At 41.1% G+C, this 11,914-nt stretch overlaps 2 protein-coding genes across 6 annotated transcripts in view; one reads left to right on the forward strand and one right to left on the reverse strand.

The window, feature by feature from the left end:
• Nucleotides 1-4,693: 4,693 nt before the first annotated feature.
• Nucleotides 4,694-11,412, reverse strand: Atp5j (ATP synthase, H+ transporting, mitochondrial Fo complex, subunit F6). Of its 3 annotated transcripts, none has more exons than XM_013031039.1 (4): nt 11,327-11,412; nt 8,480-8,650; nt 5,517-5,641; nt 4,694-4,882 (listed from the first exon to the last, which is right to left on the reverse strand). In XM_013031039.1, the coding sequence occupies exons 2-4, from the start codon at nt 8,641-8,643 to the stop codon at nt 4,845-4,847; spliced, it is 327 nt and encodes a 108-aa protein (XP_012886493.1). In that variant the 5' UTR covers nt 8,644-8,650; nt 11,327-11,412; the 3' UTR covers nt 4,694-4,844. The 3 variants fall into 3 exon arrangements, with proteins under 3 accessions (XP_012886493.1, XP_012886494.1, XP_012886495.1); XM_013031040.1 differs by lacking the exon at nt 11,327-11,412 and adding an exon at nt 11,194-11,296 and having other exon boundaries at nt 4,708-4,882; XM_013031041.1 differs by lacking the exon at nt 11,327-11,412 and adding an exon at nt 11,173-11,266 and having other exon boundaries at nt 4,708-4,882.
• Gabpa (GA binding protein transcription factor, alpha subunit 60kDa) overlaps nt 11,329-11,914 on the forward strand; it is a 36,307-nt gene continuing 35,721 nt past the window's right edge. Inside the window, exon 1 of one of the 3 annotated variants that reach the window (XM_013031036.1) lies at nt 11,329-11,405. The gene's annotated coding sequence lies outside the window, so the exon portion shown is untranslated. Of the gene's footprint in view, nt 11,406-11,538; nt 11,893-11,914 lie in introns of those variants that run through there. The other 2 variants (XM_013031038.1, XM_013031035.1) reach the window with 2 other exon arrangements.

The raw sequence follows: 11,914 nt of genomic DNA on the forward strand, positions 1-11,914 counted from the left end.
CTTCTGGAAAAATCTGGATAAAAAGACCACTTACTTGCCAGGCGCTGGTGGCTCACACCTATAATCCCACCTACTCTGGAAGCTGAGATCTGAGGATCGTGGTTCAAAGCCCACCAGACAGGGAAGTGCATGATATTCTTACTTCCATTCAACCACCAAAAATCTGGCAGTAGAGCTGTGGTTCAGGTGGGAGAGTGCTAGCCTTGTGTAAAACTCTAGGGTCAGTGCCCAGACCCTGAGTTCAAGCCCCAGGACCGGCACGCCCCTCCAAAAAATAAATGGCCATACTACAGCTCTACCTTTGAAAACTCTGAACATAGACAAGTAGCTTTCAAAGGAATCTGCTTCCTACTCAGTAGTCAATACCAATCTCCCTAGTTCCTGAGCAAATGGTTGGCACACTCAGTGCCTCGCCTGCAGCTCACTGGGGGGGTGCCTGCTATCAGCTTGCTCCCCTTTGTCTCATCTGTGGCATCAGACTCACCTCTCATCCTGGCAGGCTAGCTTCTGTGATATGGCTGTCCCCAAAAGCAAATTAGCATTCCATTAGGGAGGGGTCAGCAAACGTTTTTCTTTTGGTGATTCTGGGTTTAAACCCAAAGCTTGTGCACTTGCTAGGCATACACTCTACCACTTGAACCACACGCAAACTTATTTTTTGGAGGGAAAGCTTTGCTTTTGACTGGGGACTAGCTTGGGATGGCATTCAGCTTCCCTTGTGGCTGGAAACACAGGTACACACCACCGTGGTTCAGATGCTAACTTTTTGCCCAGGTTGGTCTCAAACTATGAGGTCTACAATTGCCAGCTCCTGAGTAATGGGGATTAGCTATGAGGCGCCACACCTCGCAACAAATCATTTCTAGAAAGGGCAAGATAGTAGGTCTCTTAACACACATGGATCCTGCTGCAGCCACTCAACTCTGTCATTGTCCCATCAAAACAGCAGTGGACAACAAAGAAGCCCAGAGTGGGTCTTGTATTCCAGTTCTCTGGGAATAGGAGTTAGCCCTCACCTAGGACTGCACCTTGGAAGGAGTCAGGCTATGTGTTGACTATGCTTTGACACAAAGATGTGCTTTGGTTTAAGGAATGCTTCATCTCATATTGTGAAGTGCAAGGGGATTTATGACCACCAAAAATGCATCTTTAGACACACCATCACTGTCTTAGCCACTTCAATGTAAAGGACACAAATTCTTACTGTGAAATCAAGAGTATGTAGTGCCTTAACTTCACTGATAGAAGAAACTCTTTTAAGCCATCAAAGACTACAGAATTCATTATATTCAGTGTAAACACCTAACACTGCCTTTGTCCCAAATCTGTATTATACATTATCTTAAAATATTGTATGCAACTAAGCGAAGACCATCCTGTAAAGAAAGCTTTCATCTCCAGCAAGGATGTACCATGCACAGTAACTTTCTGATTAAAGTTTTCTCTGTGGATAACTGGTGTCCAGACTTTTCATTTGTTCTTGATTTGAGAGACTTGTATACTAATAATTGGGTAAAAATCCCAATAGTTCTCGGTGCAGTTTGGTTTTGTGTTTGTAACAGATCAGGGCTCTAGAATCCTTAGCAATATTTTCATTTTTTTTTCACCAGCTTAGGCTGGCCTTGAAGTCATGATCTTTCCTGTCTCAGTATCCCTAGTGCTAGAATTATAGGCATATCACATCATGCCCCCCCTCCTTTTTTAATAAGGAGGTTTTAATATTGTTGCTGTTATATCAAGATTTATTTTTAGTTGAGGGATTTAGTCCAACTAAATCTGGAATGATTGATTTTTTTAATACAACATTACAAAGAACTTCCTTCATCCTACAGTTGGATTTGTTTGATCATAGAGCATATATTAATAAAATAGCCGAACTTTTTATTCCTATTTAATAGTTCAGGGGAAGAGTCACCCACATCTTGTTCAGTAAAACCCAGGAATCTCCACCCTCTACCATCTGCAGCTACAAGGCTAGTTCTTTAGTAGTCTCAGATTAGAATCTCATCATCTCAAAGTTTGGATATCTGCCAACTTCTCAATTGCTGACCAAAATAAATAGTTCTGAAAATCAAAAGGATTTTTTTTTTGGAGGGGGGGGTCTGGTCGTGGGGCCTGAACTCTGGGCCTGGGCGCTATCCCTCAGCTCTTCAGCTCAAGGCTAGCACTCTACCACTTGAGCCACAGAGCCACTTTCGGCTTTTTTCTTTTTGCTTATGTGGTGCTGAGGAATCGAATCCAGGGCCTCATGCATGCAAGGCAAGCACTCTACCACTGAGCCAACTTCCCAGCCCCAGGATTTCTTTTTTAAAGACAGTGTGTCACTATGCAGCCCAGGCCGACATGGAACTCACGATCCTCCTGCCTCTGCCTCCCTGGCATTGGGATTACAGGGGTGACCATAGAACTGGACAAAGAGAAACCACTGAACAGTTTATACATGTCAAACTGAGGTGGTAGTGGATGGAGGTGAAGGTGCATAAAATTTCATTCTTAGCTGGGCACTGGTGGCTCACACCTGTAATCCTAGCTACTCAGGAGGCTGAGATCTGAGGATCACGGTTCAAAGCCAACCCAAGCAGGAAAGTCTATGAGACTCTTTATCTCCAACTAACCACCAGAAAACTCGAGGTGGCACCATGGCTCAAAGTGGTAAAGTGCTAGCCTTGAGCAAAAGAGCTCAGGGACAGCATCCAGGCACCAAATTCAAGCCCCACAACTGACAAAAACAAAACAGTCATTATTGAAAAAAAAAATTTATAGACCACGAAACAGACTCACAATGACTTGGAAAATTTTAAGACGTGAAGTTAGCATCTTCATGGACCCAGGTCCAGCTGATCCAGTATGTTTTGTAGGCCTTCAGGCCTTTTTTCTTCCCCCCTTAGGAGGGGCTAACAATGCTCAGCAAGAAATGTACTCATTATCTTACTGATATAACTCTATCCTCTCTGTACAGCATCATTACAACAAAGTTTTAAAAAATTCCTTCCTTTCAAATTTTACTGTTCTCATACTTGCCCTTTATTTTCAGTCATCTCCAGCCCATCCATTTGTCCTATAATACCTTCATCTTTCCTTTCTCTCCTATCTAAATGCCACAGTGGGACATTTCATTTTCACACACTCTCCATTCACTGTCCACATACCCAACTCTCTTTTACACATTTACTTACATTTATTCTATCTAGAATACTAATTCTCGTAATTGTAAGATTTAGTTATGTTTTTTCCCAGTAGGATCTTGCGTTTGTCTTGGGCTAGCTGATGCCATACTTCTATTTACATGTCTGACACAACTGAGATGAAGTGTATAAACCAATTTTTATAAGTTTAGTAATGGTTTCTTACAAATATTTTGCCTGGGCTGGCCTTGAACTGCAGTAAGTCCTACCTCAGGCTTCTGAGTAGCAGAATTACAAGTGTGAACCACTGCTTCCAGCAAATATGCCATTTTCTAAATACTGTTCACTATTCATGAAGAGATAGTACTACTCTGAAATTATTCAGCTCAACATTCCCCTGGTGCCCTTTATCCTATCGCATATAAACTTAAATATTTATGTATGGATTAAGGATGGGAAGGAATGAGAGGAGAGATGGAGAAAAAGACCATGAGACAGAAGAGAACTAATCTGTCCTAATTATATAATAGTTTTGTTGATGTTATGAACAGTATTATCCTCTATGTTAACCAAAGGTTAAAGACTTATATGCACTGACATGCCATATTGTCAGGTGTAAAATGCCATGGCTGTTTTTCCTTAAAAATATTTTTTAGCTAATTGAGAGGCATGTACAGTTACTGAAATTTTGATGCTTCCTGATATGCCACATGCCCAGGAGATACTTGCTGGATCTTTCATTGCTTGGATCAAAGAATGCCATATAAATTTTTCTTTTTCCCCAGACAGGGTTGTGCTATGTAGCAAAATTGCAATAGGCTGACCTGAAAATCATTATGTGGCCTAGGCTGACCTGGAACTTACTATCCTCCTGTCTCAGTCTCAAGAGTGCTAGGTTTAGAGGTGCACACCTCCACACTAGGCTAGGTAGATCTTTTATATTATCAATTGTGAGGCTTGAACTCAGGGGCTGGGTGTTGTCCGTGAGCCAATTTGTGCTCAAGGCTAGCACTTTACCACTTGAGCCACAGCACCACTTCTGGTTTTTGGATAGTTGCTGAAAAATAAGACTCTCATGGGAACATTTCTGGCAAGGCTACCTTCAAACCTTGATCTATACTTCTCAGCGTTCTAAAGAGCTAAGATTATAGGAGTGAGCCACCAGTGCCAGGCTTAGTTAGATTGTTTAAAGTACGTTCTTTTATAGAACTCTCTTCTCAGTCTGCTGCTAGTTCTTCCTCCTTAGTCCATACTGAACAATAATAGGCTATGATCTGCAAGTGAAGACAAGGGACCTGGGCTTACAGTGGAGAAGACACAATATTAAAAATGATGCTGAGTTCCCTAAGAAAGGTATAACAAAAGATTTATAAACCATTTCTTCATATTCTGAGAGAAAAAAATCTAACATGCTTTCATAGCATTATCTTTCTGAGGACACTATGTATTACTAAAGGGATCCCGCATATTGAGAAGAGTCTGACTGGAATATTAGTAAGCTGTATCCAATTTATCCACATGGCCTGCTGCATTATATCCAAATGGAAGAATCCTACAACAGGATTTACTACATTCCAACATATGGGCAATATTACCAATTTATTTGTAATCTGAATTTAATAGAGCATTTGACAGTTGTGAAGTGTATATTTATTACATTTCTAAGTAGTTGTACAACAAATCCATGACAAGTTACCAGATTCACTTCATGTTATTTCTTCAGGATGAGGGTTTTTCCAAGACTTCAAATTTGGGATCTGAGAAGAATAAAAAGGTTTAAAGTTAGCCAGCCTGCAACAAATGGATTAGCTAGAATGCTTAAAACCTTAATTGATCAATCTTCTCATTTCTCAGTGAACACGTGTTTTCAAAAATCTATACAGAAACACAAAAATTGCTATTTATTCCACAGTTTCTATGAGCAAGCTTCTCTATTAATTGGTGTTAGTATCCTATGCCATTTAACTACAAGTGCCTTATGGAAAAAGATAACTCTAATTTGCCCCAAATGTCAGATGAGGAAATAGGTACCAGTGAACTGTCCAAGGTCACACACCTAGTAAGTGAACCCTGTCAAGATTTGAGATCAAGCAGTTAAGAAATCAGATTCCCATCATTTAATCTGTATGTCATACAGTCTCCTATGCTAATGGCAATCATTATTGAGATCTTATTATGTACATGTCATAGTCCCAATGAATTTACATGTATCTGTTATTTAAACCTCAAAAATCAAAAAAGAATATTAAGTTTGGCTCACTGGTAAGTTTGCCTACTATCCTCCAAGCCCTAGGTTTCATCCCTAGCACCATCATACTATACACACAAAAAATTAATATCCTCCATCTAAAATAATACCCTACAGAAAAATATCTGAGATTAGAGACTTACCTTCAAATTTGAAGGTGGGGAACGTCGTCATGTCTCCTTTCCCATACATTTGTTGAAGTTTAAAAATCTCTCTCTCCAGGTCTTGCTGATACTCTGGGCCAGTATCAACAGGTCCTTGAGATGACCTATTGTGCAAATGAGCAAATAAAAACTGTTATACACTAGTTTCAAAAAGCAATATCTCTCTTCACTATCAAGTTTCACTAAATTTTTAAAATTACTCATGTTGGGAAAAGTAAACTTTTTAAAATAAGAGAACAAGTCTGTGCACTTGAACTTCAAGCCACACTATATCAGCACATAATTTCATACCAATGGGTTAATTTCAAGGAAATCTCTAACATTAAAGACTCAAAGATGAGTTCCTTTGGAATGTCAGCTGTGCCATTTAGCAAATTCATAGATCATGGCAAGGCAAGAATCACTCTTAAACTTTACTTTCTATATCTAAAAATAAAGGTTCTATCAAGCAGAGATCTTAAGAGAATAAAAGACAATTCACATAGTTAGGACTAGTAAATGCTATCCATTCTTATCACCTACTTTAAATCAGCCATCACTAAATGACTCTTAAAAGGTATTAGGGTAGGAGTTAAGAACTCAGTAACAGAGCACACATGCTCAGCATGTGTGAAGTCCTGGGTTCTATTCTCAACAGCAAATTATTTTTTAAATATAAAAATAAAAATCCTGGTAATTCAAAGTCCCTAGAATAGGGACCTATCAAAAGAAGTAAATTATTTCAAACTCTTAGCAATTTTGCAATTCATAAGCAAAATGATGCTTACCTATGTTTAAGAGAGTTAAATCATTATGTTCCAAACACATGCTTTAAGACCAGTGGCTGTACACAACACTCGTATATGTATGACATATGGCTTAATAGAAAGCTATTCAAGTTGAGGAAAGACACTTTGGCTAAGCTTATAAGGGAAAATTTCACACTCCTTAGATTCACAGTTTAGTTAAACACTTGTAAGACAAGTTACAATACAAACAGCCGTAACACAGAGACATTTATAACATCTGTGTGCAGAGGACAAATTTCCTAAAAAGTTGTACACACATACTTACTAAACAGGGTACTTTTAAAAATTCCAACGTTGGTTTTCTTATATAAAATGTTCTAATATTTGTATATAATAAAGTACAAGGTAAAGCAGTACATTTTAATCTCTTCACTATTTCTCCTCACAGGTAGTAACACTAGTAAGCTATCAAGTCTCAAAAGTCTGTTTTATTCATTTTTTTTGGGCGGGGGCGGCAGTGGCAATGGTACTGGGGTTTGAACTCAGAACTTTGTGCTTTCTCAACAAGTACTCTACCACTTGAGCTATACACTGAGCCCTTTCCCTTTATTTTCTCAGCTAGGGTCTCATGCTTTTTTGCTCAGGGCAGCATCAGACTGAGATTCTACTACCTCTGCCTTCCATGTACCTGGGATTATAGATATGCACCACAATACCCACCTTGTTTGTCAAGATGGGTTCTCTGTAACATTTTGCTTGGTCTGTCCTCAAACCACAAACCTATCTTTACCCACTGAGTAGTTGAGACTATAGGCATTAGTCACTACACTCAGCTTCCTAAAAAAAAATGTTTAATGTTCCTTCAGGCTCTTTACCAGGTCACTGAGACCAGTTCTGTTTCAACACTGTCACTTTTACACTCCTCTTTCTATAGAGGTTATCACTAAGGAATGTTTTGATTATTCAATCTTCAGAGTCTCTTTATTTCTTCTTATTCCAATATTCCAACAATACCAATTTGAACTACTTTCCCCACTTAAGAGTAGTATCATTATATCCTTATATATACTGCTTTAAACACTTTCAATTTCCTACTAAACCATATCCTATAGTATCTTCACTCCTATAATCAAGATGAATCTGTCCAAACCATTCATTGGCCTCCTCATATACCTGATACTCCAGGGAAACAGACTTGTATGTTGTGCTTTCTAGCTTTCACACTGTTCTTCCATCCTAAAATACATTCATTCTCCTCCTACACAAACCCAAACGGGTCTTAACCCGGGGGTGAACCCTGAGTATGAGTGTCCTACCTTTCAACCTCAAGCAAAGTAAGCAATGAGTAAATTATTTTTTTTTCTTTTTACACAGGGAAGATGATCTTCTGCTGTTCATAAAATTCTTGAGAAAAAAAAAAAAAGATCCCAAATAATGTTTTCAAAGCCACAATTAAACATTACCAAGATGCCTTCCAAAATGGCACAGCTAGCAAGTAGTTAGGAATTCTCAAAATACTGAACTTGTCACTTAGCACCTACTGCCAATTATTGTATACTGTATTGGTATGTGTTTCACCTCTATCAGATTTTCATAATCTGCAATTCATAAAAGTGTGTCCACCACAGCCAAGAGTCTAGTGCTTTATACACAGCAGACAACTAAACAAGAGAATGGAAGTAAATGTACATCACTTTTCCTAAGACTTGGAGTTTGCACTTCATAGACAATAGCACCTATCTCCAAAAGACAGGATTTTATAACTCTGTCTTGCCCAGCTTCCTTCATGCCACTTCAGAGTCATTTGTTCTCTAATATTCCCAAAGTAGGAAAACAGTCTTTAAAAGAGAAAATAAACAAAAATCACTATCTTTATGTAAGTACCCCGTCAAGTCACCATAGGGCACAAAATGAGAGTACTCTGATGTTTTATCACAATTAATTTTATAAACTTAGGCTACCTTAATTTTCTCAAATATAGCTGCTAAATGATGTTAAGAGTCTACATATCAGGTTATGACTTAGTTCATGATGACATTATAATAAGAATAGATTTTAAATAACAATTGATTTAATGGAATGTCTTCCTCAAGGTACAGTTTGGGACTGGTATCTTGAATTTATATATATATATATATATGTATATTATATATATAGTGTATATATTGTATATATATATATAAATATTTGTACTGTGGTTGATTATTTACTTACTGTCGCTTTGCTTTGTACTCTCTAATCTTGTCCACAAAGAGTTTCTGTATAGGATCAAGTTCCTTATTAAATGCCACGGCTGTAACACCAATGTTCCTCCGCAAGTGGACAGAGACTGCTGAGCGAATGACAGAGGAGAATCTGAAGAGTCTCTGAAGAATCATGGTGGTTCTAAGGTACAGAGAAGCAGCACAGGAACATTAGTGTACTTTATTTAATATACCTCTACATATATCATGGCGGAAATCTAGCTCTACTAATTGCTATGGAACTAAATCCTACCAAATTGCACTCTATGTGACCATAGTCTCTATCTCACTCCTGCTTCCAAGTCCTTTGCTTTTAACCCAAAGGCCCTAGGGACTTAAGAGCAATTAGGAATGACTCAAGCCTGAGGTTCCATTAGGGTTAGAGCCAAAAGCAAGCACACAACTGAAATTTTTCTCTTCTATGAATTTAAAGTGGACAGAAAAATAGGAGACAAGGCCATTAGAACCCTGCCCATTGCCAGCAGGAAAAGACCATTTCTTCAAAAGTGCCAGGCTTCCCTGACCCCTCAAAAGGTTAAAAGGGGGCTGGGCAAAGAGAGGAGATAGTTGCTTCTGCCAAGATAATGAGGCTGGAAGTTTTCATTTTATAGGCCTATCCGAGAGAAACTGCTTTGCCTATTACAACTGCAGTATTCTGGCCATTCAAGAACACTGTCATAAGCAAATCAACAACCAAAAGAAATAACAAATGAAAACAGTAATCACAGAAGTGAGGCTTACAATAACAGAGAAGATTAAACAATATACTCTAATCAGTGAAGTACAAGTTTTAAAAATAATCCAACTAAAATCCAAGTTTTAAAAATAATTAGGTGAAATATTTTTTCAAGTTAAAACAACTTAATAATGGATAATTCCTTTAGAGACCTGAGTTTGGTGACTTGAAGATAAAAGTATTTCATATTGCAATAAATGCATGCACACAGAATTCTAGATGGGGGGAATAAAGAAGTCATAAACAATTAGAAGACAATTTCGCTAAAATTAGTACTTAAGTTCATAAATCCAAAGGGTTTATCGAGCCCTAAACTGGAATGGCAATAGAAGATACACAACTGGATATACAGCCTAGCAACATTTCTGAAACTTAAAAGGTAAAAGTTGACATACTAATATGCTTCCCATGTCCATCCCCAGAGTATTTAATCATTACCACCACTGCCAACACCATCACTGACAAGAGACTGCTACCAAGCTTAAATAGATCGGACCAGTGGAAGAATACAAACTGTACCCATCTATAGTACTAAGAGAAATTGTGACTGAGGTTTTAGAAACTTCTTTAGCAACTCAACAAAGTAATTTATGTCTTGGAATTAATAAAAAAATTAATTTGTATTTTCTGGGTCGCCTTTTAGTTTCATTTTTCTGCTAATTTGACTGCATATTTCTTCAAAAGTGCTCATAAAGAGGGGAGGAGTGGTCTTTTCCACCCAGAGTTTGAGAGGTATTAGGAGCGGGTAATCTTTTGTTAGTGTCTGATTGTTTGAAAGTTCTTGGCCTGACACCAGAGATGCCACTAAATATCTTAGAGGATGTTAATCAAAAGTGAGCAACTCCCCACAACAGTACAATAGTGCCAATGTTGACAAACACTACCAAAAGAGCTCAAGCAGTCAAACATGGGATAATTACTGAACAGGACGAAAAACAAGGCATGTGAGGAAACTAAAAGAATTGCTATGTCACTCTTAAACTGCACCAGAGAAAAACGCTCGGGAAGAGACTACAGGCAAACGACAAATAACCTTCTAATATGTCATGTATTAAAGTTCCCATAGGAAACCCAGGCCTAGAGGTTCAATACGTAGTCCAAGAATTCAACACAAATACATATACAGTGTGTGCATATATACACATATATATATACATATATATGTACATTTACACAGCTACATGTGCATACTTTAAATTCTAAAAACCCTTTGCTTCTCTGTGTGAAGCCCCGTCATGCAGAAGGCACATGTCAGTATACAGTCATGAATACCACTGATGATAAATGCTTCGCTCAGGTACTATCAGGGGCTAACGTCAGGGACTGGACCCCAAAAGGTGGGTATATTACTAAGAGAAGGATACAGTCCGACAGAGGTCTTGTCCACTGGGGCAGAGTTCTGTTTATAATGAGGGCTGGCTAGCCAAGTGGGTCAGACCGTTGGCTGTCTCTAAAGTCAACCCACAAGGACGCCTAACGAAGTTGGGGGGGGGTATGCACTTTCAGCACTGACGACGGCCCTCTTTCCGTCTTCCCAGTGCACACACCACCCGCCCCAAGCCTCGCTCACGAGCGTCCCTCGCTTGCCAGCGTGGGCAGGCGAGGCCGCAAACCCAGTGCTCAGCGCTTGACCTTGAGCTGCCCCCGGCCGACAGCGGGTCCCGGGGCCCGGGTCCGCGTCCCGCTCCGGTAGGCCGCCACCCCCCGCCCCGGGGGCGCCCTCCGCAGAGGCTGCCAGCGGCCCCCATCTACTGGGAACAAGGCCCACTTCGAGGCCGAGAGGCGCCGAGGTCATCGGCGACCGCGCGCCAACGCCGTGGAGGTGCCAGGGACACCAGGCCGCCCTCTCCTCCCAGTAGGGTAGGGGTGAGAGGCCGCCCAACTCCTACGGAGAAACCCAGATTCTGGTCCCCAGAGGCCGGGCTGACCTAGCAACCCTCCCCGGTCACCTCGCACTCAGTCCCGAGCCGCCAGAGTTAGCGCCGCTACCGCCGTCCTACTTCCGGCCCTGGCCCCGCCCCCGCGCGGCTACCCGCCAGCGCAGTGCATTGTGGGCCTCCATTTCAATCGTTCTACGCTCACCGGACAGGAAGCGCCTCCGAGACTGTCTGTGATCGGACCGCTCTAGGTGAGACAGAAGCCCAACAAGAGGAAGTAGTGGGTAAGTGCTTCCGGGTCTTCTTGCGTAGACTCCGCCATTTTCCCTTCTCTTGCTTTGACCGCTCTCTTTTTTTTAGTGTTTTATTTATTTTTCCTCTTGACAACATTGTTTTGTGCGCATGTGCGTTATGCGTAGCCTCCCCCACCTCTCGTTCAAACTCTTATCCGAATAAGTCAACCTCGGGGTTGTGGTGTAAATTGTGAAGGGAAAGCGAGAGTAAAACAAAGCGGATTGGCGTGTTGAGCCTTGTGGGCCCCCGTTGTTCCGAGCGTTCGTTTCGCGCTGCCTGCTGGGAGTTGTAGTCCTTGACCGGGAGAGCCTGGGAGGCGGGAGAGGGGCCGGGGTTTCTCGGAGCCTGTTCGGCGGGCCGGGTCCGGGGCCTCCCGCTTGGCGTCGTGGGAGCTGCAGGTCTCACCCGCAGAGACGCCGCACGTGGAGCCCGCGCCGCTGCCGTTGCCAGCCGGCTACCGGGCCGATCCCAGAGAGGGTGAGTGAGGGCGCGGGCGCGG

This window comes from Dipodomys ordii, unplaced genomic scaffold (genome assembly GCF_000151885.1).
Source record: "Dipodomys ordii isolate 6190 unplaced genomic scaffold, Dord_2.0 Scaffold136, whole genome shotgun sequence".
NCBI classification, from domain to species: Eukaryota; Metazoa; Chordata; class Mammalia; order Rodentia; family Heteromyidae; genus Dipodomys; species Dipodomys ordii.

Bases quoted from the DNA above. Each gene is read 5' to 3' on its own strand.
- Atp5j (XM_013031039.1), bottom strand. From the start codon at position 8,643: ATGATTCTTCAGAGACTCTTCAGATTCTCCTCTGTCATTCGCTCAGCA. The intron at 5,642-8,479 runs GTAAGTAAATAA...TTTGCACAATAG, and splicing joins GAGTACAAAGCAAAGCGACA to GTCATCTCAAGGACCTGTTG. The intron at 4,883-5,516 runs GTAAGTCTCTAA...TATTCTTCTCAG, and splicing joins CCCCACCTTCAAATTTGAAG to ATCCCAAATTTGAAGTCTTG.